Raw genomic sequence first — 27,872 nt, 5'->3', positions numbered from 1 at the left:
CTAGCTGTATGTTTTAAATAGATTCAGTAACCTTTGTGATTTGATCACCATAATTTGGTCTGAGCCTTCTTGGTCTGTGGCCTCTGTAGCCTGCCTAGAGCACACTGGAGGTTTCCACTGCATGGAGCCAATTTCCCACAAGACGCTAGGGCTGGGAATCTATATGCCACATTTCCCAGGCTCCCTTGTCAGCTGGTTTCTGGTTATGTTCTGCCAAGACGAAGCACTGGAGAGAGACTGGCAGGTGGGAAGAGGACAGAAAGGGCTCACTTCTGACCTCAGGTTCTCATCGCCTCCCTCTAATATCTGTACACCTCCACCACCAAGCATCTCTCTTTGCCAAACTGGGCTCTAAACCCTGAAAGCTTTCAAAGACCCAAGACAAGTTAGCAATGTGGGAAAAAAGTCTTGGTTCCAAAATATGAAAATGGAAAATCAAAATGAACAAATGTTTTATTAAATGCCTCTAAAAGGTAAACTTAGCCAACTTGTAAACTGCAATTCAACTCTTTAGCACTTATATCAGTATATAAATGTAATAAAGCTTGAATCACAAGAACAAAATGAAGAATATATCATAAAACTCAAAAAAATTTTAAATAATTTCCCTTATTCTTTTTACATCAAAGGAGTTATATTTAACATGGGATGAGGGTCTATTTTAAATGGATTGATACGACATGTGTGTGTTTTGGGGCTGGGGTGGGGGATGTTCAATGGTAAGGGTGGCCATGACCTAGAAGTCTATCAGGGCCCTACAGAGCCTCTCACTCTATAGATTTCTGCTGCATCTGACACAATGTGCGGTGTAGGTTTATTTTTTTTTTCCTAAAGTTTTTTTTTTTGATGTGGACCATCTTTTTTTAAGTCTTCATTGAATTTGTTACCATATTGCTTCTTTTTTATGTTTTGGTTTTTTGGCCACGAGGTATGTGGGATCTTAGCTCCCCAACCAGGGATCGAACCCGCACCCCCTGTGTTGGAAGGCAAAGTCTTAACCACTGGACCACCAGGGAAGTCCCTGCGTGGTGTAGTTAACATCTTCTTTCAGCAACAGCTCATGTGACGAAGCAGGGGAGCAGAAGAATTGAGGGGCAGCCAAAAAAGGCTAGAGCTTTGAAGACCCTTGCTAGCTCAGCTCTATGTGGCCTGTGAGAAAACGTAAGGCTGGGGCCCCAGGGCAGACGTGTGTCCAATGGGCAGAACCTGAGTTTGTGGGCAGCCGGGGCAAGGTTATGTGTGCTTGGAGTCATGAGTCTCAGTGGCCCTGGAAAATAGAAAGAGTGGTCAGTTATCACCTAGTGTCATGGTTCTGGTGTCATCCATAGTCTTGTAGGCCAGAGAAGAACAGCTCTGGTTTCCCAGAGGAAGTGATTTGTCAGCCTCCAGTGCCTACTCCTATTTCCCTCCCTGAAGTCTGCCATCCACTTTGTACTTAACCTGTCTTTGTTCTATACCAGGGTTTCTTAAACTTTAGCGTGTATAGAAGAGAGTGCCTATTAAAAGCACAGATTCCCAGACCTTACCCTTGATTCTGTGTAGACCATGCTTTGAGAAGCTCTGTTTCATAGGATCATTGTCTCCTCTGCCCCCAAAGCTAGTTAAGAAATTCAGGTGCTAGGGACAAGTTCTTGCTCCAGCTAGGGCAGACAAAGGGCATTTGAAGTAACCAGAAGAATTTACTGAGAATGAAGGAAGAGCCGAGAGGGCCAAATTGGTTTTCATATGGGGTTTTCAACCCCACATTTTGTTCACAACCTCTCATTGCGGGTAAAGCAGATCCAGCTCCCGGAGCTGAGAGAGCTGGGGGTCGGTGGAGGGCAACTCTTTTTCTCTGTTCATTAGGAGTTCCAAGGACAAAAGCCTGATTTTAAAAATGTATCTTGTAACCCTTTCTGTCCCCATCTGCAGGCCCTTGAGATCACAGTGTGGTCAGATCTGAATCACCATTTGCACTTTGAAACAGATACATACCATACCACCATGTTCTACCAAATCTGCATCAGAAGCCTTTGGTTTCATCATGTGATGAAAGGCTTTGTTTCCTCTGTAAAGGAAAGTTAGGCAACATGATCAGAATGGGAGTTTCGGGTTGCTTCAGACCTGGACACCCTTCTACTTTCATAATGCTAGGGGGTCTGCAGAGAAGTAAATCAGAAAAGAGCAGTGCTGGGCTTTCCTCTCTCTCCCTTTCGGCTCTGTGGAGCAGACATCATGGAAGAGACTGGACTGGGTATTTGTAATCATGTGATCCCACTCAGGAACTCAGGGCATAGTCTCCAAGACTGTGCCTTCTCTTACCCCCTCCCGGTGCCGTCATCTGCTCCTCCTGACTCCTCTTTCTTCCAGTATCCATCTCTCCAATCCAGTCCTTGACTAGGCTGACTGCCCAGTTCAAAGTTTCTGTAATTCAGTTTACCAACATCCAGAACAACTCGTGAGGAATACACAGCTCCAGGATCAATTAGGTAGAAGAGGGTGGAGCCAGGGGAAGTCTTTTTTTCTGATAAGAGAGCAGGATGAAGCCCCTAGAGTCTCAGCCCCAGGACTGGAGAGAAGGCATCCCAGGTGCTAGGGGGAGTCCTTTGTCTTTATGATGATGGTGACAGTTAGGATAAAACTATGTGGGAAAATAGGGATGGTCACAGGAAATAACCCTCCAAATTAAAATAAACAGATCTTGTAAGAAAAATAATGAAAAGAAAGTGAATAATTACTGTCATTTATATGTCCTGCTCAGGCTTTCTGCATCATTAACACACAGCATAGTCTCTGGTAGAGTATCACTAAATGCCTCAGATTTGACAGGTGCTAAATTTTACCTGATTAGCAAAATGCTCACACTTGTAAACTCAGGTCCTTACTGGTAGATTTCATCTGCAAGATTGTTCTCAGCTTAAAACCTAAAGAAAAACAAAAAGGAAAGGAAATGGAAAAAAAAAATCAGAGGAAACTTGCCCCCTGCCCTGGGCACCGGCAAGGCTGACACAAAGGGGTTAAAGTTAAGTGAAGTCGAGCTTTAAGAAGATGGGGCCTCTATATAAAGTTGAACAAGACGTCTGGGGTCCTCACAAAACCTTTTTTGGCCTCGACAGCGGCAACCCCAGCCTCCCTCCTAACGTCCTCCGCCTTTGGGACCAAGCGGGAAGCTCACGTTAGTGGCAGCCAAGGAGAGGGGTTGGCCGTGCCAGGACTAAAAAGGGAGGGGAGGGGAAAAAGCAAGTTTCGCCCACCCCACGTTCGGGCGGAGGGGCGGGAGCTGCGCGTCCGGGCCTAGCCAAGCAGCGTCTCGGGCTCTGTGCATCTCTTCGGGAGCGGCGCGGGAAGGATGCTCGTCCGCAGGGGCGCGCGCGCGGGGCGCGGGATGCAGCGCGGCTGGACCGCACTCTGCTTGCTGAGTTTGCTGCGTGAGTATGGGCCGCGCGCCCGGCCCGGCCGACTTGGTGGCGGGGAGGGTCGACGCTCTCCCGGAGGCAGAGCGCGCAGAGCCGAGTTAGGCGGAGCGAAGGGACCCCTGCCCCACCCCACGCCCCCACGCCCACGGCTGCTCCTGGCTTGGTGGGACCGGGGCCGCTTGAACCGAGCCCCATGGGGACTGGTGCCTCAGCTGGGAATGGGTGGGGGTTGGACGCGCCGGGAAGGCAACCACACTGTGAGCGTGAACTAGCCCAGGTGTAAACCGGAGGGCGCGCCGGAGGCTTCCCAGAGTCAATGAGGCTCTCTCGAGTTGTCTCTAAAGTAAAGCTCTTTGAAGATGCCAGTGTCCTTTCGCGTTGCCAAAGGTGCAGAGTGCAGAGTTGGAGCCAGAACCAGGAGAGAGGGGAGGAGAGAAGCAGGAAAGTTTCGTGACTGATGGTTGATTCAGAAAGCTGCGGCCTGAGCCGGTTTCTGGGAAGAGAGCGGTTCCTGGGAAGAGAGCGTTGGTGCCCACCGACCACTAGGACAGGGGGAGCCAGAATTGGACATTCAAGGCACCGGAGCGAAGCCAACCTGGGATGAGGCCCCAGGTCCGATGTCCAGAGGCCCAGGAGGCAGGCTGAGTTAGGTGACATGGGGAGTTTGGAATGAAGAACAGTCCGTGAAAATATTCTTGCATTTAAGACCAGAAAGCTAAGTTACACTCCGTCTTCTGACACCTTCTTCTCCATTCCACTGGAGAGAAGGCACAGGGTAGATGGAGTTTGTTCTGTGCCCTGCCTTCCTCTCCCCATGCAGCCCTCACCCTGGCACAAACTCAAACTTGTTACATTTTGGAGTTTTCTTCCCCTGCCCTTCTTCTCCAATTTCTAAAACTAGTGGACAGATCAGCAGACTGGTGGACACTCCTTTGCTTATCCACGTCCGCCCTGACTTCTTAAGCTCTTGCTCTCACTTTGGTTAAAAAGAAAAATTAGTAGGCACTCAATAAATATTCATTCATAATTGCTTTCATTTGGGGATAACATTCTCTCCATCTCATCTCATTGCACTGAGAAGGATTTAAACATTGTAAGTTATTCTCCCTTTGGCTCAAGATTCTGCTTCCAGGCCTCTAGGGCTCCCAATTCCCTACTCTTATTGCATCCTAAAGGCCACCCACCACGGCCCCCCAGAGGGACCTGGGCCAGCCAGCTAGGCCTCTTTGCTCTCAGTCTCCTCTGCTGTCCCCCTTTGGGTCCACCCAGTTGGAGAGAGACTCCAGGCTGGAGAAGGCTCTAAGTTAGGCTCTGGGTTGACCTGTTTGGCAGCCCCAGACATGCCCTTCAGGGCAGGGAAAAAGCTGTCACTAAGGTGTCCGTTGAAGCCCTAGAATGGGGAACTGCCCTGGAGGCTGGCTGCACCTCACAATGGGGTGAGTTGACCAGCGGCTCAGATTCCTATCCGATGCTCCACTCTCCTTTGGCTTCACAGCTCATGATGACCTGGTCCTGGGCCGAGTGAGGCCCACCCTTTTCTTATTTCCTCAGCTGGCCAGTCTCAGTCTCGCCTTGGCCTGCAGCAGTGGGGACGGGGAGAGCGATTTAACCTCTGCAAAACCTTGGGCAGATATGCTGAGAATTTCAGTGTCTCCGCTTTGAGGATGAGCGGTGGGGCCTGGGTCCCTATGCTCAATCTTGCCAGACTGCTAAGGCCAGTGTGTAGCTTTATGCATTCCCCAAGAGCTTTCTACGGTTTGTTTTTATTTAATAGTAGGAGTCATTTTCTATTATGTTGTGGGGTGACTGGAATGAGTGAGTGACTCTACCTTGAAATGCTAACAAAGGAGCATTGCAGAAATTCTGTGCTATTGTTACTGTGAACTTTAGGGCAGAAGAGGGTTCTCTGGTTTTCTCCTCACTGACCCTGACAAAGAGCTTTGTTCTGGGAAGGTCTTTTTTCTGTCCCTGTGAGAACTTGGCCTGGGCTTGGGTACAGCAGCCAACCAAAAGTGGACTTTCTCTGTTGGAGATGGGGTGGCTCTGGGTGGTGACCAGAGTCAGGGTGGGCGTTGAGAGGCCACCAGGTAGCACTGCCACACCACCAGCTGGAAAGAGAAATCTTTCAGGTAATCAGGGAACCCCATTTGTCAGGCCCAGGGTATCTGTTTCCTCCAAGCCCTCCAAGGCTGTCCTTCCTCTTTCCCTTACAAGTCCCACCCCTTCACATTCCTCTTCTTCCTTTGGGTCCTTCGTGTCTGCTGACCCCACACCCATATCCTGTCTGGGGCTACGTGTAAGAGGGGAAAAAAGAAAAGGGAAAAGAATTTTATCAGATATTTTCCGGAGGGGAGAGGACTCCACCCTTTGACTCTCTGCCACATGGCGACCAAGAAGGAGCAGCCTTGGGACCTCTGACTAATTCCGTGGTCCCCAGTTCTCCCCCTTGTAGGGCCAGCCCAGCTGGCATAGCCTTTGCAAATGCAAATCTTCGGCAACATTCCTGTTTGACTGATAAAACGAGCCTGGGCATCTTTTTCTTATCCCTTTGGCTCCACCTCCTGGGCCTGTTCATTCACTAGTTCTCATCTCCTTCCTTCTGTGAGTCTTTGTCTCCAAAAGCTCAGAGCAAGAAGTGCCAAACTGCAACAGATAAACTCAGGCTCAGAGTCTTACAAAAACAAATCAAAAGGAGCAACAAATTCCACTTCTTACCGTCTCACTGCCTGATTTCCTTTAGATCCTGGGCAGGAGGGCCTGGGCTTACTTTCAGAGCTGGATGGTTACCCAGTTCCACCCTCAGGGTGCCTGGGCCTCCTTCTCCCATTGACTTTGCCGGATGTCACTAAATGGCCCCGAGTGTGGGGAACTGAAAATGTGAAGGTGTGGAAAAAGAATAAAACACACCCTCCAAAAGAAAATGCTTGGAGTCGCCAGGGCAGAATTTCCATATTTTTCTGGGCTTTGACTTCCCTAATGAGAACATTCTCTTCCTTCCTCAGCTAAGAAATAAAAACACAGTATCTACGATTTTTAGTCCCAAGGGCCCTAGACTTTGCTAAGGAGAAAGACGCATGCATCTTGGGAGAATGCGATACAAATGAATAGGGATATATACCAGGGTGTACTTCCTAGGACCTACACTCTGGAGCCCACTGAAATGAATCACTTCCCTTTGGAATACAAAGGAAAAAGCCTCTGGCTTCATTGGGAAGTTTGCTCCCGGTTTAAGAGGAAAAAACCCCCAAAGAACCCACCACTGATACCTTCTTAGCAGAGCAGCATCTCTAGGTAGCCAGCTCCATTATTTAAGAAAATGCCTTAATGAGTCTTTGGGTGAAAAAACCTAGACCCCTGGACAAACCTTTGATGTGCAGTGGCAAACAGGAGGCTGAATTGCTGAGCATGATAAAGTAGAACTTTGTATTTGATGGGCCTTAGAGACAAAAGGCTAAAGGACTCCAGAGGCCAGGAGAGCACAGAGAGAGGAGGGGAGGTGCTCGAAGCAGTAGGGAACAGTAGTGAGTGGAGGGTGGAAAAGACCTGGCTGGGAAAATTCCTTATGGTGTGGCCCAGCTGTTTAGCATAGGAATGTCTAGCCTAGGATTTCAAGATTATGCCTTTGTCTCTTCTGGGCTGTGCTGTAATCTCCGTCCATGATCTCAAACCTTCAGTAAACATGCACTGGCCTTGTAACACTGTTAGTGGTGCTCTGGGGTGGGGTGGGGGGGAATAAAGGAATGGGTGTTTGGCAAGCCCATGGTGCAGTAGTGTAGAACAAGAACTCCTGCAGCCTAAGGACAGAGAGGCACAGAGCTGTGAAACAGGGGTTGGTGGCAATTAGGAAAATGGAGGAAGAGGTGACTGGGAGAAACGTAGGCCCCCAGGGAAAGCTCAAGATATTGGGGTTCCACAGGAAGTGGATGGCGGCCAAGACATGCTATTTGAATATTAAAGGGGAGTCTCAGTCCCCTGGGAACACTCAGGCCACAGACACTTTTTTATGCTCACACCTCAGCTTAGCCTCTGCAGTGTAGGAAGGCATCAGCCCAGTTCTTTGATCTAGTGCAACATGACCCAAACCCACCAAGACCCATAGCAGGGATGCTTCCTGAATGCTCCCAGGAAAGATGGGTGGCTCACTATCTCCCAGAGTAGTTCATTCTATTAAAAAAAAAAAAAAATCCCATGATTATTAGCTTTTTTTTTGTACTGCAGTGAAATTAGCCTTTATATAGCTTCTAATCATTAACTGCAATTCTATTCCTTAAACTCTCACAGAATTAATCTGATCTTTCTTCATGACAATCCTTAACAACCTTTCTCGTCTGCTCCACTAGATTATAAGCTCCTTGAGGACAGGGATTTATTTAAATTCTAGTGACACTAACACCTAGCAGTAGAAAGGTATCTTCTCTTAGCTTGTGCTCTGCACAGTGCTGAGTTTGGTGGCGCTTCGGGAAAATAAGAATGAATGAATGAGTGAAATGAATCTTGAAGAAAGGTATTTATTCTCTCTCCCCAAATTCTTCCTTTCTGTATCAAAAATCAGCAAATTTTTTCTGTAAAGGGCCAGATAGTAAATATTTTAGGCTCTGGAGTCCATATGTGGTCTCTGACGCATACTCTACTTTGTTTTATTTTACAACACTTTAAACATGTAGAAGCCATTCTTAGCTCACTGGCCAAACAACACACAGCCCATGGGTTGGATTTGGTCCACCAGCTATACTTGCCAACCCTTGATCCAGATGAAATAGCACTAAGCCCTCAACCATATGACTTGGTTTCTAGAACTTTCCTAATTCTAGTTGTCCTCTCATGGGCACTCCCTTAATTAAATAAATTCCCTCTTAAAATATAGCATTGAATGACACGGTTCTACATAGAGGTGGTCAGTGTGAACACTCCTGATGCAGTTGCCATTCAACCCAAGTGCTTATTGTGAACTCAGAGGATTGTGCTCAGTGTCCTGAGTAATACAGACAAGTATGAGAGATGGTTCCGACACTCAGGAAACCTATGATGTAACCGAGGTGACAAGACCTATACTCAGGAAACAGCATATATGATCTTGTGCCAGATAAGTCATGGATATATGTGTCTTAAGGTCTCTGAGAGGCAGGAAAAAAGGGACCTGTCCTAAAGATAACCACTGTCTCTTGAGCATTTACCAGACAGGCAACTGCTTTACACCCCCCATCTCCTTTATTCCTCCGAACAACAAGGAGGTAGGGACTATTTTTATCTCCATTTTACAGGTGAGGTATAGAGAGGTGAAGAATCTTCCCGAGGCCATGCAGCTAGAACTTGGTAGAGGAGCCTTTCAACAAGGTCCAATTACAGAGCCCGAGCTCTTTGTTTTGAGGCACTCCTGTCTTCTCATCAACCATCAACGCAGGCTGTGGGCTCCCAGCAGAGGCCAGCTTGTTCCTTCTTCCTAGTACTGCATCTAAGATACCCAGGATCTCCTCCAAGAAACTCCTCTTGGGCCAGGTGCTAGAATTTGAAAGGATGGGCAGAACGGTGCTGACTGGCTAGGAGATAAGAAAACAGCACCAGCAAAAACTAAAACTCAGAGGGTCTGTGAAAAACAAGACCAAATATAGGGGGAAAAACCTTCTCCTAAAGTACAGGAATTTAGTAATTTAGGTAGCAGAACTTTCTGGATCTCTGAGGATTTGTAAACCCCCTTTAAAGACTAAAAGAATCTTTAATTTACTAATTGTAGGTAGAAATCTTTTAAAAACATATTACATATGTTTCTGCTTTCTTAGTGTATCAGGAAAAAAAGGGCTTTAGCCTTCAGACTCAGATGTATCATGAAAATAATTCAGATATGGTGCAACTCAGTGGCATCGTTAATGCCTATGAAGGTGTATATTTTCATTTACTCCTACCATAAATGGTTCCAGACTAGTGTGGTTTTTGATACTCATGTCTGTTTTTCATTTATTGCTGCTTATTCATTTTCAACTGTTGCTTCTCCTTATTATTTGCTTCTCCTTATTGTTTGCTTCTCTTTCTAATTTTTAGCTTTAGCTAGGATATCAGATAAACAAGTTTGTTAGAATTGTGTGTAAAACGAGAATAATTGCCTCTGAAATAAGTACGTGTAAGTTAAATGCGTGACTTTTACAACATGAATTTTGTGACCACTATTTGGCTTCTTGGAATCCTCATCTTGCTAACTTCCTGATACCTTGTCTCCTTTTGTCCCAAGTTCATGGGTTGAGATCAAGTAGGGTAGGTAGGGGCAAATAGGGTACTTAGGGAGACACAGTTAATAAAGACAGAGTGAGAAGTAAACAACAGAAGATAGCCTTTCATTCAAATTTAAATTGTAGTATAGTGCTCTGTTGGGTTGGGGGTAAGGGCTGTTATTCCAGTCTAGAGTGGAATGGGGTAGAGGTTTCATCGATTGTCTCTTGGATCTGCCTGGTAGGCTGCTATGACTTCCATACAGAGTCAGGGATAAGAAGCTCAGATAAAGAAAGATCAGCATTGGATGGTTTAATGCCATGGGTGTGGGGGGGAATATAGGATAAGAACAAATCTGTGGTCAGTCTTGATTCTTATAAATGTCATTCCTCCAAGACCCATCTCTTCAAGGGAGCACGAGAAAGGGAGCCCTAGAGACTGTGAAAACAAGAGACTCCAGTCTCTACTGACAGCCTCTGTGCTGCAGTGTAGGTCAGGATTGGCCCCCAGGGCTCTGCCAAGGTGTCCCCTTGCCCTACACCAGCTCATATGTACCCCATTGCTCAGCCTTGCCTTTCTGCCTTCCCTCTTTGTCCTGTTTCTCTAGGGTCTCAGAGGCTTCCCCACTCACCCTGGGCTCAGGGACATAAATCTGAGATTGGGGTTCCCTTTCCATTTGCAGACAGATCCTGCAACCTGTTCCTCAGTTCTTGGCTGAGGGGTGGGTGGGAGGGGGCAGCCGCAGCCGGGAGCCTGACCCTAGTGGCTCAGTAGCTGGCCTGGGTCCAGGATTGCTTCACTCATCTGGAACAGGCATGTCTGTCCTCAGAGCTAGCAGCAGGTCTCTCTTCACATCTGGAAAAGTTCAAAACTGTTTGTCTGGGTGAAGGAGGCCCTGGGAGAGGGGGTTCAAAAGCATGACATCACCTCAGCCAGGCCCAGCTTTCTCTGGGGAGAGAAGAGGGCTGGGCCAGGTTGGGCCAGATGGGATTCCCAAGAATTGATGTATTGGTGGGAAGAAGAAATAAGGGTGGGCAGGAAGAGTGATGTCAAGGAGGAGTTCCAGTGGTGCCTTGGAATGGTACCTTGAGAGGATGGTCCTTCAATTCAGTGTCCAAATGTTCCCACCACCTGCCCCCTGAACTGAACTCATACCTTAGGGTCAGATTGCTGAGAGGGACTTATTTAAGGACAAAAGAAGAGTGGATCTGCTTCCCCATCTATTTTATTTTGATAAATCCACTCCCCACCCGCTACTGCCCCCTATCCCAGCCAGACAGGAGCCCATACTTTTCTCTCCAAAATATGGAAGATGCATCCGATCCTTAGCAGTTTGGACTCCCTGACCCTCTTGCTACTTCTACTCAAGAGTCAGCTAAACCTCAGTGGCCCCATTGCTCCTTGCCCTGCATGAATGATGGCCTTCCCTCTTGGCCAAAACCCTGGTGATCCAGGTTCTTAGCTCTAAAACGGAGATAGTAATATCACTTGTTCCTCCTGCTCACTTGCCCTATAATTTTGAGATACGAGTTTTGTACTCACCATGAGTATCAACCTACCTGCAGCAGGCTGGAAAGAGAGGCAGATGAGGGAGAGTGAGACTTGCCACCACCTTTAGGGGAAACTTTTGGCCTCAGGTTCATTGTCTTGAAACTAATGCCTAACTTCCACCTTGATGCTGAGGAAAAGAAGAGGTGTCATTTTGCACTGCTAATTACCCAGAAACTTCTGTAAAATACAGGCCTAGATTTCAATCAGAAAAGTTAGAGACAAGCTTTAGGGTGGCCTGGGACCCTCAGTTGCCTTTTCCTTGAGGATGCTGCTGCCGGGTATGAGCTCTGAATACGAAGTCTACCCCTAATATTTACAGGGCTCAAGCTAAGAATACAATGGAGGCCCACATATTATATGTTTAAATACTTCAAAGTTATAAATCAGGCCAACCATATGGTAAATAAAATATCTTCTATCCTCTTACCTTGAAAAACTTACCTTCATGGCCACCTGGAAGGCCAGATTTGAATTTAGGACTCTCAGAGCCTCGGAGTTCAATGCCACAATGTGGCTTAGCAGGAAGAGGTGGTCCTCGGCCCTTGCCTACCCTCCTCTCTTCTTCTTACTCATGGCTCTGGTCCATACTGTAAGGGATCTTGCATGCAGGCAAGGGACACCCCACCTACAAGGTGGGGTTAGATCTTAAGCTCTAACCCTTCTCCCTGCAAACAGCCACCCATTGGCCACCCTTGGGCCTTGGAGGCACACACCCTGGTGCTGCAGTTCACCCTTGGAAGGATGGACTGAGAGAAGAGGCCCATGCAGGTCCTCAAGTGAGCAAAGAGCCATTGGGGCAAGAAGTTCTAGGACTTCTGGTCCCAACACGTGATCCAGAAGAGAGGGTACACCTCTGTTGGCCCCATGGACTCCTCGTAGCTTGGGGACAGGGAGGGCAGGAAGAGGAACAGAGTGTAGGCTCTAAAGTGCAGGGTCCAGACAGGTAGCTTCTCCTTCCTGGGTCTAAGGATGGCACTGCTGGGTACCACAGGAAACATGGAAGGGTAATAACCTGCAGGAAAATTTTCAGAGAATAACTAGTTCCAGGAACGTTATACTATAGCAATTTAACATTTGTTATCTCACTGATTTTCCCAATAATCCCTGTAAGGGAAGACCCTCACTTTAAAAATTAGTAAACTGAGACACACACACATTAAAGTACAGAGTTATTGACAGAGCCAGGACTAAGTTCTCTGTTCCCAGGACGTTTGTTGAGAAACCAAGCCTTATGCTCTCTAGTCCATCAGCTAGATTCCTAGGTCGGAGCTTCCTGAAAGAAATCTTGGGGTTGCTAGCTGCAGTTCCTCAATAAAAGGAAAGAATGAAAGGATTTGGGGAATGGGGGAATCTAGGGATGATAGAAGATTTTTAAAGGATTACATAGAGATGGTGTCAATCTGGTGATTATTCCAGGAGTTAGTATATTGGCTGAAGAGAAGGATACATTAAAAAGTAAATAGAAGCACATCTTTTCCCACATTTCAGATCTTGGCAATATTTATTCAGGTGTAATTTGAAATTTTAATATTTTACTTAGCATGTTATGAGCATTGCCTCATATTCTCATGCTGCTATAGTTTTTATATTTTTTTATTTGCAATGATTATGGTATGTTAAGTGCATATAACATCTGTCCTATTGTAATTCATTTAGTTGCTTGCAACTTTTCCCTCCTATAAATAATACTATACTAGATGCTTGGTGCATGCAAACTTTTCCTTCTCTCTTTCCTTAGGAGAAATCTAATGAGAAATTAGTCACATGTCCAGGAGGATATCCTTGTTCTGCTCTGTTGCCAGGGGTGGCAGGGGATGTTCTAGATGGATTCTACCTAAAGTCAAGAAATTAAATCAGGTGATGCCATGAGGCTCCAGGATGATTTGGGTTCTGATATTTCTTCTTTGTTTCTCTGTAGCCTCTGGGTTCACAAATACAGAGAGCTTGACTACTACTGCCACAAAGTCATCTACCCCAGGAATATCTTCAACTGTCCCTACAACTATACCCAACCAGGAAAGCACAGTATCAAGTACTTTTGGAAACATCAGCCTCTATGCTGTCTCTCAGGACAGCAATGGGAACACAGCAGCCATCTCAGGTAAAGAGTGTTTGTCTTAGGCCCCAGGAGGATGCTGCTGGCACTTGGGTAAAGCATTAGGATATTTGCAAATACCCCCACCCTCTATTTCCCACCACAGATGGAAACATACAAGCCCTTTTTAATAGTGGCTTGAGTATCATGCTTAGGGTACCCTGAAGTAAGTGCTAGAACAGTTCTTCCTGTAGTGACAGCTTTCTCAAGTCAGCGCCTTGGCTGCTGATCCTGATTTGTAATGCTCCTTGTACTGTTTGAGTTCAGCTTAGTGATAAAATAAGGATCTGATGAGGACTCTGTAGAGATCTCTGATCTCTTCTAAGTGAAGCAGACTGTGTACAGGTTCAAACTGGGGGTCTGTAACATCTCTAGGGTGGACCAGTTTCCAGTTCAGTTTCAGAGTCCTGAGGGCATCTCTAATACATTCTATGATTATAGCTATGGTTCCAACAGCTGGCTGGAAATGAGTTGGTAAGGGTTAAGACATGAAGTAACTCTTAACTCCCCAAATTCCCTTTTCTGGGTTGAAGTTCGTGCCTATGTCAATGAACTGAGATGTGTTTGTGTATGTGTGTGTGTGTGTGTGTGTTTATGCCAATGTGCATATATTCACACTTCTGTTTTGGTCAATTCCAGAGCCTACAGTCAATTTCACATCTACCTCTGGGATCACCCCAGTCCCTGGAACCATGAACTCTTCTGTCCAGTCACAGACCTCTTTAGCCACCACAGTGTCTTCTACCCCCATCAACTTTACAACTTCAGAGATGACCTTGCAGCCCAGCATGTTACCTGGAAATATTTCAGATTCCCCATACAATAGTACCAGCCCTGTGACATCTCCTACTAACCCCTATACATCATTTTCTCCTATCCCAAGTACCATCAAGGTGGGTGAATCAGGCCGAAAATGACAGATTGCCCCCTCACTTCATATGTATGCAAGCTCTCTCTTCCCCTTAACCTCTGCTTATCCCAACCAATGAATTTGGGTCATATAGGAGTTAGCATGAAAAATGTGCAGCATAAATATTGCTGGAAGGGATAGAAAAGGGAGGAGAGGGGTAGAGTTGGGTAGCAAGGCTGATCTGTGCCGTGGGTACTATATTTCTAGGAAGTAAAGAGTAAAGAGGATTCTCAGAAATCCATCTAATTCTCTGTGGTTCTTTCCAGTACCTCTTGGTCTAATCTTTGACTAGGGTACCACTCGCCTTTGGACATATTTGGAAACCATCTTCTACTTAATGGCGCTGCTTTTCCCAAAATGTTTAGGGCAAATACCATTTCCTGTATGCAAGAGGGTTTGGTGGTATGCCAGGAGTAGAGAGGCAGTGAGGAACTAGGCAGACCAGGGATGTTGAGCTCAACCTGCCTTTCTCAGCCTTGGGACCTGTGGCTATCAACAGCTTTCAGCAGGAAGAGTAGAAAATGTGAGGGCATGGAGCCTGGGGGCAGGCATGGGGGACCTGCCTGATTTCTGTTTTTAAAGGAGCCAGAATAGAAAGTCCTAAGGGACCAGGAGGAAAATGAGTGTCACCAGGATCTGCCTGGCCACCTCATGATCTGTTTCCCTGCAAGTGTGTAATTCACTGGAGGGAAAACAGCTCAAAGGGGAAAAGATCCTCCCCTCTTCCATTTCTTCGCCATCCAAGCTAATGTTTACCAAGGTCACAAATAGCTGCTTGCCTGCAAGCCCAGGCTAGTAACAAAAGTTTTGATTATCTGATGAGTTAGGAAGTGAGGTGAAAGAAGAATGTGACATAAATTTCTAGTCTCCTAACAAAATGTTTAAATTTCCTTTCTTTAAAGCCTCTTTAAAAAGTATCTCACAGAAATCAAACCAGAAAAGAGGTGGGGAAGAAATGAGGGGCAAAGATGCTGGCTTATTTACTTTGTTTTTGTTTTAATACAGGGAGAAATAAAATGTTCCAGAGTCAAAGAAGTGAAATTGACCCAAGGTATCTGCCTGGAGCTAAATGAGACCTCCAGCTGTGTAAGTCAAAGCCCCCAATTCCTTACCTGTCCCTCTTTTCCCAAAATTCCTTCTGAATGTCCTGAAGGCAAGTCTTGGACTGACTGACTTGGGAGGGGGTGGGGGGAGTTTAACATGGACAGGCTACTTTGAATACTGAGCTTTGGATTTAAGGAATGAGAGGCCCCATCTGGTGGACAAAGAAGGCAAAGACAATTTTATTTAAATTTACGTTTTCCCTCCTCTACTGTACATTTTATATATATATATACACACACATATATATATAGTCAGATTTAAGTTTGCTTTTATGTTAAGAAAGTTCTTCATGAAATATAAACTAGTCACCTAAAATATCAATTTATTTATTATTATTTTCATATAACTCTTTAATATACAAAGAATTTCTTTGCTGTAAATGCTGCATTCTCCATATAACCATTTCCCCTAGCATTATTTATTGCATGATCCTCTCCTTTATTGATTGGAATGCTTCCTTTAGTTTGTATTAAGTTTTTATATGTCCTAGGGCATATTCTTCAGAGAGATTTTATTTGTTTAGTTTGTCTTTTTTTTTTTGCCTGTTTTAAATTTTTAAATTATTATACTTTTATATTACAGCACTTTTAATATCCAGCCAAGCAGGTTTTTGCTTATTACACTATAAAAATGTAAGACATTTTTCATCTATTCTTTTAGAAAAACTTTAGAAACACCTATTCAAGATTCCAAAAAACCACAAAACCATTAAAATTTTAATTGGAACTGCTCTAAAATCCCTCTATTTTTTTCTGGTTTTCTTTGGTATTGTTCAGTATCTTCTGTTTTTAGTTTTTAAAATGTTTTTTCCTTAGGTTTTATGGATTTCTTAAGATTTATTTATAATATAGATTTTCCATGATATATTCCAATTGATTTTTCTGGTATATTGGAAAGTTCATTGAGTTTTGAACATCTTGGGTCTAGTCATTTTCTTTAACTTGTTTATTAATTCCAGGAGCTTTTTAGCTGATTATTTTTCATTTTTAACATAAGCTATTGTGTTATTTCTCATAACATGTTGCTTTTCTCCTTCTTTTTAGTAGTTATGCCTCTTCTTTCAGTTTCATGTCTTATTGCATTGGTAAACTGTACAGCATGGTGTTAATTTTTAATGATGATAGCAGACCTCCTTGCTTTGTTTCAGTAAATCCAATTTCCTGACAGTAACAATTTCCTGGATGAAGGATAAGATGACAGGAAGAATGGTATTTACTCATAGAAAAAAAAAAAACCTTTTCTTACAAGATGGGAATCCATTTAAGGGGACCATATATATGATGTGTGACATTCATAGATTGGAAAGAGCCTGAGCAAATACCGTAGTCTGTAGAGGGCATTAAGTTACTTATTTTGTCCACTCTGACTATTGGTATCTTATTCATGATTATCAGTTGGGTCATTGTGACTCACAGGTCTTTTAGAATAATACCTAAGAAAATTATTTAACTTACAATTTTAAAAAACAACACAAATTTTGAAGACATAGGTTCACACAATGGAATAACTAAGTGCAATCTGCAAAATAGTTAAGCATGAATATACAACGTACAAGTAACATTCTGTGTGTTTCTGACGCTGATTTTCAACGCTAGTCATTTAAAAAAATTTTTTGCCCAACACTTTGCTAATTATAGCCAAGAAAAATGACCATCTTCTCTCTCTCTTTCTTTTTGTATCATCTTGGTTGAGCACTTATTTTCTTGTGCATCACAGTGGTCTGTGCCAGAATGCTAATTCTTTGTATGAACGATTTAGAGCTAACTGCAGAGGATTCATTCTAAATGTCTGTCCACTGCTCTTCAAAGTTCACATTTAATGAGGGTAATTGTACAAGACAAGTGCCAGAAACTTACTGCTACTCCAGAAATAACTCCTCTTTCTGTGCTGCAGTCTCTTTCTCTCTGAGGTCTTTACTGTCTACTCTATTCTGTGCCACAGCTAAGGTCTGCACTCTACTCAATTTGGAGAGGATCTGCAAGTAGGGATGTGAAAAGATAGCAATTCCTCCAATATCCTAAAGAAGGCTTCTGCACTGCCCATGATGAATCAACTCTATGGCAGCACCTGTGTAGTGCTATTGTTTTCCTTTTCCTTCCACCACCGTTGATACCCCTGTCTTCCTGAGGGTTCCTCTTCCCCAGCCCCCAAGGAGCATTGCCTCCCAAGGTAATTTTCCTCAGTCAGCAATCCTTGTTCCAGAATTTTTGGCCACAGCTCCTGATTGTGTCCCAGATTCCTTTTCCTTGAGTCCTACTGCATGCTTGTCTGATAATCAATCTGTTCCAAAGTGGTGTAGTGTCTCCTAATTTTCCTTAGGTTGCATTTGTACCTTCGGTGTCAGAGAGCCTTACCACACTGGTTCTAATCGAGGGAAACTCAGGCCTAATGAGAAGCATGAAAGACATGGGTTCCTCTAACATCACATCCTTGAGTACTTATGTAATGTTGTCATGCTCTTCCATCTAGTATATTCCCATAACAGAAGTATGCATGCATTGTTCTCAGCTATCCAGACACTCATTTTGCACTGGTACATAGTGAGTATCCAACCTGTTAGCTCTTGCTATGGGGATTATTTAGGCCTGTCTTCTGTACATGCATTCTGTAGACATTTCTATCCCAACTACTCTCCTTTTGCTCCTCATCCGTCACCTCTAGGCAGAAATCACCTATTTCAGCCAGAGGGAAGGAAGGTAATCCCACACTCTTGTCAAGCACCTGTTACCACATCTCAGAATCTTCATTAGCAGAACATGCCACCCTATATCTGACTTTCATTCTCTCCACTGCAATATCAGGTTAATTTAGTTTTTGTGGTTGTGGTTTCCCACATAATTTCCAAACTGTGAGATTACTTTATTCTCTTATGCTATAGCTATTGGTCCAGGGGAATCTACCAAGGAATCGTTTTAATGGTGGTAAAATACACATAATATAAAAATTTACCATTTTAAGTGTACAGTTCAGTAGTGTTAAGTACATTCACATTGTTGTACAATCAATCTTCAGAACTCTTTTCATCTTCCAGAACTGAAACTCTCCACCCATTAAACAACTCCCCATTCCCCCCTGCTCCCAGCCCCTGGAAACCATGATTCTACTTTCTGTCTCTATGAATTTGACTACTCTAGGTACCTCATATGAGTAAAATCATATAGTATTTATCTTTTTGTGACTGCCTTATATCACTTAGCCTAATGTCCTCAAGGTTCATCCATGTTGTAGCATGTGTCAGAATTTTCTTCTTTTTTAAGGCTGAGTAATATTCCATTGTATGTTCATACCCCATTTTGTTTATCCATTCATTCACCTATGGACACTTGGGTTGCTTCCACCTTTTGGCTATTGGTAATAATGCTGCTATGAGCAATAACATTATTATTGTTAATAATGCTGCTTTGTTCAAATATCTCTTCAACACTCTTATTTCATTTCTTTTGGGTATATACCCAGAAATGGAATTGCTGAATCATATGGTAGCTCTATTTTTAAAATTTTGAGGAATCGCCATACTGTTTTCCACAATAGCTACACCATTTTATTTTCCCAGCAACAGGGCACAAGAGTTCCAGTTTCTCCACATGCTCACCAATACTTGTTATTTTCTGCTTTTTTGATAGTAGCCATCTTAATGGGCATGACGTGTGTTTGATTGGCATTTCCTAACGATTAATGATGTTGAGCATCCTTTCATGTGCTCACTAACCATTTGTATATCTTCTTAGGAGAAATCTCTATTCAAGTCCTTTGCCCTCCAGTTTGTTTTTCAAAACTACCTTTCTTCAGAAACACGTATGTTTATATGCAGAAGTTGTATTTTCTCCGCTAGCTCACATCACCCTTGTTCTGTCACATTTACTTCATTGGAGGCAGGCTGCCTCCGGCCTCCAGATAATATCCGCAGCCCTCGCCTTCCTTGCCCTCTGCCCCAACACTAAAGGTCAGTTTCCATGCAGAAAAAATAACTTACAGATGGAGGACTGATGAAGACAGTGTGTCTTCTGGAAAGAGCCTGAGATCTGGGACAGCCTAACTTTTGGTCAGCTGCCCATTTGTGTGACTTGTAACAGGTCCTTTAATTACTCCAGCCTGTATATGAAAATAGGTGTTTTAGCTGCATTGTCAAACTCACACCACAGTCAATAAATTTATTGAAAGAGAGGGTGGGAGGGACAGAGAGAGGCGATTTAGCCTAGAATCTTAACATTGGGAAATATCTTAACGTTCATTTAGAAAAATACCTGTCCCTCTCTCTCCCAGCTCCAATACTTAATGTGCTTCTTTAACATGTTAAGAGTCTTTGCAAAGTTTGAGAATGCTACTCTAGAAAGGTTAGGTGGTTTTATTATGATTATTATTTTTACAAAGTAACATGTGCAAGCAGATGTAGTTAGGGGTCCACCAATCTGATTCCCATGAGCAAAATGCTGAGGCTGTGGCTTCCTCCTGCCCACTCTCCCATGATGTCTGCCCACAGCCTCCCTTGGGGGAAGATGTTTATTTCAAGCATCCGGAGGAGCATTGTGCTTTGTTCAGGATCCACCTGCTCCTCTCCAGGCCCAAACACAATTCACTGATGCTGTTGGATTCCAGAGTGGGAGGGAGGCTGGCCACTCAATTCCCTTGAATTGAGTCCAAGAAGCTAAACAAGGGGTGGAGGGACCCTGTGTAGAAGCCAAACCACTTGGGATGTTAAGACGAACAACAATTCACTGAGTTCTTGTTTGTTTAGTGTTATGCTTCGTGCAGTCCGGGTTCAAAATTATGTAATGTACACCCACTCCCCCCACTAAGAAGTCTTATAGTCTAGTCACAGAGAAATGACAGTAGCAGTAAGGCAGAATGTGATTAAACATCGAAGTGTGGACAATATAGTCTATGAGGTATTGCTATTATTAATAGTAATAGTAACAGCTGCCATTTATCCAGTGCCCATTTGGTTCCAAGCACCTTGCCAGGCACTCTTCATACAGCAGCTCTTCAGTCACCACCCCTACTGAGTCTTCAGCTGAGGAGCCTGACACTCAGATGAGTTCCATGACTTGCAAAGAATCTAGTTAATAGCAGAACAGGGGCTGATACCCAGTCTAATGGAAGATAGGACTGGCTTCACTGAGGAGGTGAGATGGAATTGAGTCTTGAAGGATGGGAATCCAAGGGGGAAAGCCATGTTCTTCATTGCAACCAGGGTTGTGAAGGTCGCAGGCTCACACACTCCTGGGCTTCCTCGTGGTGCTACCCCCACTCCCAAGGCCCTTTCCTGCCAGCTTCTCCTGCATACATGCTACCCATTCTTCAAGACCTATTTCAGGATGCTTCTGATAACCCCAAACCAGATGTATGCTCACCCTCCTTTGAATGTCCATAGCAGTTGTCTGTGCCTTTCTTAGGGTTCTTACCATGTAACTAGCTCTGTTACCTCTTAGTCTCTTTGTGCCTCAGTTTCTTCATCTATAAAATGGGGAGAATAATAGTATCCATCTTGTAGGGTTGTGTGAGGCCTAAATGAGTCACCATGCATAAAGCACTTAAAATAGGGCCTGAGACATAGGAAGCATCATTTATCTTCATGGCCATGCATATACAGTGAGAGCTCTGACCATGTGGAATTCATTGCCACACCTGTCCCCCCCGGCCCCCCGCCCCCATACCTGACACACGCGCAGAGGGTTTCACACAGTGTCTCATATTCGGGTCCTGATCACTGTCAGAACAGCTGAATCTGGTTGAGGAATAGCTTCCTAGGACTCAGCAGACTGAGGAGGTGCCGCCTTGTTCGGCTTGTTTAGATTATGCAGGAGCCCTGTCCCTCTGCCTCTCTCAGTAACAAGACACATTTCAACCAGAGACACTTCAGAAGCCCAGAATCATCCAGGCAGGATTTTCCCTCCTCCTCATCCAGAAGGCGCGGTGCTGGGGAGGGTGAGGTGCTCACGGAGAGGCAAGGCAAGGCTCTCCAAAGGGACAGGAGCCCAGAGAGGAAGAAGACTACTGGTCACATCAAATGTGGTGCCCAGACTCCCCACAGCAAATGCTGTTGTGAAGAGCCTCTATCCAAGGACTTCCTTGGACACCTGCATCATCTATCCTTTTCCTGAGGGGGAAGCAGCCGTGGCCTGAGAATTCATTTCTCTGTAACCTTGGCTCTTGGGGACCTTCTGAGGCTACCGTTGGATTCTTCTCTCTGTGATCTGGAGGTTAGGTAGCCCTGCTCTCTGGCCTCCCCAAAGCCTTGAATTCCAGCTGGCAGGAGAAAGCTGGACGTGAGGCCAATCTTGACCTTGTCTTGTGCAGGAGCAAAGGAGCCTGGGTTTTCCTGCCTTGGGCCATAGCAGTAGGAAAATACCCAGGCTGCTTTCCAAGCTGGGAGGGCCCTCTGGCCTTGCCCTGAGGAACAGTCCTGCTCCACAAACAGGAAGCTTTCTTCTCCACGGAGGCTCAGTTCTGATGCCCCTCACACGCCCCAGCAGTTTTCCCCTAACAGGAAAGCTGTCAGAGCCGTTCAGGCATTTCCTCCCCTGCCATCTGCCATCTGGACAGAGGAGAAAGTCTTGGTTTTAATTCCTTTTCTGTGCAGGGGAGGCCACTCCCTTTGGAAGGCTATTGGAATAAATCCTGGAGGTCTGAGCACAGGGTGCTGGAGGGACACAGTCAGTGATTCCAATTCATCCCTTTTCTGGGACTCAACTGTTGAAGAATAATCAGAGTTTGTCTTCTGAGTCTGAGTGCCTGAGTCCTATGTCAGCAACCTGGAGCAATCTGTCACCCTCATGTAAAACTGGGTTCCATGTTTCTAATGGGAAAGGGGAATGGAAGACTAGACAAGAACACCACTTGAGTTTGAGCCGTGCTCTTTGTGAGACCCCTTGGAGAGTAAGAGGGAAGGGACCCAGGATCCCGTTGCGTCTATAGTCATAAATTTGTTCTCTATTCCTCACCTCCCTTAGCTTTTCCTTCAATATTTGGGGCTATTGTAACCTTGAAACAGAGGATTTTCTCTTCATTAGTATTGCATTATTAATATTTTCTGTTATTGGTAATTTCTTTTGAATTTAATTTGAATAGTATATGTTTACATGGGCAATCCTTCAGTAAGATGATGTTTCCTAAATTCATTCTCTGGCATCTTGCAGTGCCACCTAAGACCACCTTTTGGTCCTGCAAGATTTTGGAGTTTTTATCTTATTGTGTTTTTGCACATAAGAAGTTTGCAAGATTTTTTTCTTCAGTTGGAATTTTAGAAAAAAAGGATTCTTCTTGTTTTCAGGGTAATAGTGTGACTTTAATCAGAATTATTGCCTGAGACTCCGGATGTAGTTCAGAGTATACTAGTAACCTCATCTCCTTCTCACCATTTTTCTCTGTCGTCCCAGGAGGAGTTTAAGAAGGACAACGGAGAGGAACTGACCCGAGTCCTATGTGGGAAGGAGCAGGCTGAGGCCAGGGCGGGGGTGTGCTCCTTGCTCCTGGCCCAGTCTGAGGTGAGGCCTCACTGCCTGCTGCTGGTCTTGGCCAACAGAACAGGTAAGGGGCACATCTGTCTTGAAGTCTAGGGAGGGAGAGGGGCTGAGGTTAGAGGAATCCTGGGTAGAAATCAGGCATCTTCACTCAGAGAGCACAGGTGCTAGGGAGCAGGGCTATGCTGACTTTGGGAAAGACCCTCCCGAGATATACCCTCACCATCAGAGCATCTTCTAGAATAGTACAGAATGAGCTGTTCCAGCTTCTAGATCCAACAACCTCTGTTTCTAATTCTAGAACTTTCCAGCAAGCTCCAACTTCTGAAAAAGCACCAGTCTGACCTGAAAGAGGTAAGCTCTCTGAGATGAGGGGTCTCAGGGGAATTCACTGGAGCAGGGGAGAAAGTAATTATCTTCTCCAGACCTGCCCTTCCTACCTCTCCACCCTTCTCCAATAGTCCTTTCCCTTCTATGTTTGAAACAAAATTTTACAGTGCAGCTTAATTAAGAGATTCCAGTCTTAAGTCCTGTTTAGAAAATCCCTGAGGTCCATGTCTTCTTGGGTTTATTCACTGTTGAGTCACATACAGGGTCTAGCATGGACTGGGCCCCTTGTCTAGAACCCATGTTCCACAAATGACAGGCTCTCTTTTCTGTCTCTTCTCTTCAAGCTGGGCATCCAAGGCTTCACTGAACAAGATGTCGGGAGCCACCAGAGCTATTCTCGAAAGACCTTGATTGCACTGGTCACCTCGGGGATCCTGCTGGCTGTCTTGGGCACCACGGGCTATTTCCTGATGAACCGCCGCAGTTGGAGCCCCACAGGAGAAAGGCTGGTCAGTTCTAGGGTCCAGGGCAAAGAAAATGGGAAGCTAGGTCTCCTGGGGAGGTCCATGAATGTCATGGTGGGGGAGGAGAAATACCAGAAAAGGCACTTCTGTGCCCTCACACGGGAATATGCGTGTATGCACATTACTGTATCCATGGACAAGTCAAAACAATATATAGCAGATTGGGGAGGGGGCACTGACTGGGGCCCTGGTCCCTGTGGTAGCAGGTGGTTCGTGTCATCTATTTATTATTTTCCCTGGGATAGTTTAGCTGGGTACAAACCAGAACAGGCTGCTAAATCAGCCACTTATTTGCAAGCATGTTAAAAGCCCACGGGCACCAAGTGGCTCACAAGGGGACACATGGAAAGAAAATCTACTCTTGACGTGTTCTGGATGAGAGAGGACAAGGCCAGGGTTTGACTTTTGGCCTCTGGCCCTTTACCTCCTCTGGGGAGGTTATTGCACCCTGGGGACTGCCTAGTTTCTGGCGGGAGCTGGCTCTTGAACTGCCGTGGCACGGTGTGGTGCCTCTCCTCTGTCCTTTCTCCTCTAGGAGCTGGAACCCTGATCGCTCTTCAGGAAGACAGGAGTCTGCACATGCAGCTGCAACCTCCATCTTCCCCTCCTACTTCCTTCCTCTTCCTCCCATCCCCCTTCCTGCTGCCCTGCTTACGAGATAATGCTCCTTTATTTATACACCATCTAGGGTGAAGACCCTTATTACACGGAGAACGGTGGAGGCCAGGGCTATAGCTCAGGCCCTGGGGCCTCCCCTGAGGCTCAGGGAAAGGCCAGTGTGAATCAAGGGGCTCAGGAGAACGGCACCGGCCAGGCCACCTCCAGAAACGGCCATTCAGCGAGACAACACGTGGTGGCTGATACCGAACTGTGACGGGGGCGAGCGGGCGGGGCGAGACTGGGCAAAGTCTGGGGAAGGAGCCCCTCCCTGCACCTGAGCACGTGCTGTCTCCCTACTGGAGGAGCCTCCCTCACCCTCCACCCTTTCCCACTGCACACCCCCTCGGAGGCCGTTCCTGGGACCCTGCCCTGTTCCAGGCCAAGGGGTTCTCGCCACCTTGGGGAGAGACAGGTAGCTCCTGCCCTTTCCACATTCAGCTCCCTGCACCCAGCCTCTGGGCTGCTCTGCGTAAAGGTGTGATAGGGAAAGCCAAGGTCCAGAGAAACTCCCTGGGGGGGTTGATGGTCTTGCAGCTTCCACACAAGGTCCCCTTCCCTCCCCCTCCTCTCTGCCTCATTATAGGAACTCCCAGGGGAAAGCACAGGCTTTTCTGGGCTGTAATTTCCTCCCAGGAGACTTTGCCTTTTACTCTTTCTTCGTTATATTTTCTTTCTCTACTTTAGGGAAACCAAAAGCAACCCCTTTCACCTGCTCCTTTGTAATGATATAGACAGAAAATCATGTTGTCTTAAACCATCTCCCTCATTCCCCCTCTAAGGCACTGTGGATTCCGTCACCAGCTCCCCTCTTGCTCTCCAAGTTCCCTGAGCTCCACAGGCCCCTCCCCCCTCCCACCCCCCCAAGTTTTAGAACAATGTCCTGTGTCTGTGTGTTTGGGGTGCATGGACACACATGTTCATAAATGGGCACACACATGGGCACTAATGGGTGAGGGCACATAGCTTGGCCCTCATCTCTGCGGGGCCACGCAGAGCTTCTGCTTGGGGTGCTGTTTCTCCCTGTGGCTCAGAGTGGACAGGACCGTGGGACCAGATCTCTGAGCCGTGCCTCTTGACCTGTGTGCTTCTGAGGAAGACTCTTGCGCTGAGGCTAGGTTCTGACCTTAACCTCTGTCTCAACGGCTTCCTCCCTCCTCTCCCTGACTCCTGGGTTGAGCTGTGGCCTCAGCCTCCCAGCAGACTTCCTTTCTGTCTCTGCCTTCCCAACCCTTAATCCTTTTACTGCTCTGCAAACCATGTGGTCAGGGCCCCAGCACATCTCCAGAGGACCCTCACCACCAGCCACCTTTTCTGTGAGTGACCCAGGTCCTGTTTTTGTTTCTGTTTTTTTCCAGAGGGGTGAAAAGGGATCCTGGTTTCAATGACGGTTGGAAATAGAACTTTCCAGAGATAGGAAGATGGGGTGGATTTTTTTTTTTTCCTGAATAAAAAATTATGTGTGTAAATACTGTAATTAAAGTGATACTGAAACATATCTGTTCTGTGGTTCTGTCCCAGCCGGGTGTGCCTGAAGACCAGAGCAGCGGTCTCCCCATGAGACCTGGCCAGACTACGCAGGGACCCGGTAGGGAGGGGCTAGCCAGGGAAGAGGTGGGACCAGCTCAGGGGACACAGGTACCAACCAGGATGCTGCTTGTTGTCTAAGCCTACTAACTACTCCCCTCTCTGGGGAGAGACAGGGATGCTCTCAGGGAAGCTGATGTTTCTAGTCGCGGAAAGAAAAGCAGGCAGAATGCAGCGGGGTCTTCAGGATGGAGGGTGCTGAGGACTTAGGAGCTGTACCCTTCATGAACACCTTTCTGAGATAGAGGCACATTTTGGTCACCATATGCAAAAGATGCCAAACAAAGAGAAGGAGCCAGGGCCTGTGCACCCTCTATTATAGTCACACTATCCCCATCCCCAGCTGGGGGCAGAACAGTGAAGGACAGTATGGGAACTTCTCTCTAGAGATCTGGCTGCCAACTCCTGGATGGGATGCTTTCCACCTCTGCATTAAGACAGCAACCTAACTGCAAAACCATCTGTAAGCCCCCCTACCCCCAGAGCCCAGACGCCCCACCCCCAGCCCCTACCATAGGAAGTGGGGGAGGGAGAGCTGTTGGACAATCAGGAGCTTCAGGAAACACTCCTAAGTGTGTCAACAGTGGTGGCAGCAGTTGGGGCCAAACAAAGGATCCTTCGATTCTTATCTGGCCAAAGCCAGACCTTTTCCCTCAGCAGCCCTACCCCCATTTCCCCCTTTCCTTTCTCCAACTGCTCTAACCAGAGGTTCCTCCCCAGGACTCAGGGGAGGCAAAGGGAGGAAATCTTGAGGTTTCCCTAGAAGGTGATGGCTGGGGGTTGGAGAAAGGGAAGATGGTAATCAGAAGGAGAAGTCAGGTTGGCCTCTGTCTGGTCACACATCCGGCCGTGAGAGGGACGGGAGGAGAGTCTGGCCAGGTCAGGCTGGTGGTACAGGGTACAGACTCCCAGGAAACAAGGGAGGAGGAGAAAAGGCAGCTGGGTCTTTGAAACGCCTTCAGCCTCAGGCCCAGCAACCTGTAATAGTATATTGCCCCGAGTTTGTCAGAGTGTGTAGGCTTTGGGAGGAAGCGAGGGTTGTGTGTGTGTGTGTGTGTTTGTGTGTGTGTGTGTGTGTGTATGTGTGTCTTTAGGGGGTAGGGTGGGGTGGCGACTGGTTCTTTTTGATGCTGGACAGCTTGCCCTGAAGGACTCATTGCTTTCTAGAAAATGAAACTTTCCCACCTTTGTTTGAGCATCCTGGTGTGGCAATGGCTCCACCTGCTGGCCATGCTGGGCTCCTACCGCTCAGCTTCAGTTCAACTGCCTCCATGTTGGGTTTCTCTCCACTACTGCCCTGCCCTTAAGCAGCCTAATCCAGACAGTCCCACACCTGAAGCTCATTTAAATACAGACAGTCGCTGCTGGAGGATACTTGAAAGATACTTTTAACTCGACTCACTATGGTACAGTTAAAGACAAACTAAGGCCCTGAGAGGGGCTGTAGCTGGCCCAAATCACTTAGAATTCAGGTGTCCTGAATCCAAAGCTTTTCCCACTCTTCTGCTGGGACCTCAGGCTTCCTCGAGTTGGATGTCCTGAAGCTGGTGAGGACAGTGTCAGGATAGGTCTGGGGCTTCACCTCTGGAGCATTTCATCAATGGATGCTCTCCCAGGCCTGGGCAGCCAAGCAGGTCCCGGGACCTTAGTTCACTCTGCTGTGCCTGAAGTCAGCCCTGGAGAATTGACCCTGGACTATTACATAGTTCATTATGGAAAAGCGTACCTAGATGTATCTTCTGCTAGATTTTCATTTAATGGATAAAGAGGAGGGTCCCCTAAGCCTGGATAAAAAGGTCGGTGACAGAGTGGCCCTTTTTTTTTTCCTGAAAATGCTTTATAATAATGCAGAACAGTTATATATAGCAAACACCTTTAAAATTTAAACCTTTTAAACATTTAATTTTCCAGCACGAATACACACAAATGCTACTACGGGGGTGGGCTGGGAGTGGGGACAGGGTGGGAAGGGCAGATTACAGCCTCCATAGGGATCAGAGTTTCAACAGTGTTACTTATAAATTATAGTACATCGATTTTATTTACTGACCTAGGCAG

The 27,872-nt window shown here is 46.1% G+C and overlaps 1 protein-coding gene across 2 annotated transcripts; it reads left to right on the top strand.

Annotated features, from left to right (window-relative positions):
• The first annotated feature begins 3,242 nt into the window (after positions 1-3,242).
• CD34 (CD34 molecule) lies at positions 3,243-25,725 on the top strand. Of its 2 annotated transcripts, none has more exons than XM_061187489.1 (8): positions 3,243-3,407; positions 13,066-13,248; positions 13,882-14,135; positions 15,158-15,238; positions 22,633-22,783; positions 23,018-23,070; positions 23,391-23,555; positions 24,106-24,248. In XM_061187489.1, the coding sequence occupies exons 1-8, from the start codon at positions 3,329-3,331 to the stop codon at positions 24,118-24,120; spliced, it is 981 nt and encodes a 326-aa protein (XP_061043472.1). In that variant the 5' UTR covers positions 3,243-3,328; the 3' UTR covers positions 24,121-24,248. The 2 variants fall into 2 exon arrangements, with proteins under 2 accessions (XP_061043472.1, XP_061043471.1); XM_061187488.1 differs by lacking the exon at positions 24,106-24,248 and adding an exon at positions 24,259-25,725 and having other exon boundaries at positions 3,245-3,407.
• The last annotated feature ends 2,147 nt before the right edge of the window (positions 25,726-27,872 follow it).

Source organism: Eubalaena glacialis, chromosome 3 (genome assembly GCF_028564815.1).
Source record: "Eubalaena glacialis isolate mEubGla1 chromosome 3, mEubGla1.1.hap2.+ XY, whole genome shotgun sequence".
In the NCBI taxonomy this organism is placed as follows: Eukaryota; Metazoa; Chordata; class Mammalia; order Artiodactyla; family Balaenidae; genus Eubalaena; species Eubalaena glacialis.
Note: the sequence above shows the minus strand (reverse complement) of the source record. Positions and strands in the feature narration are given on the sequence as shown.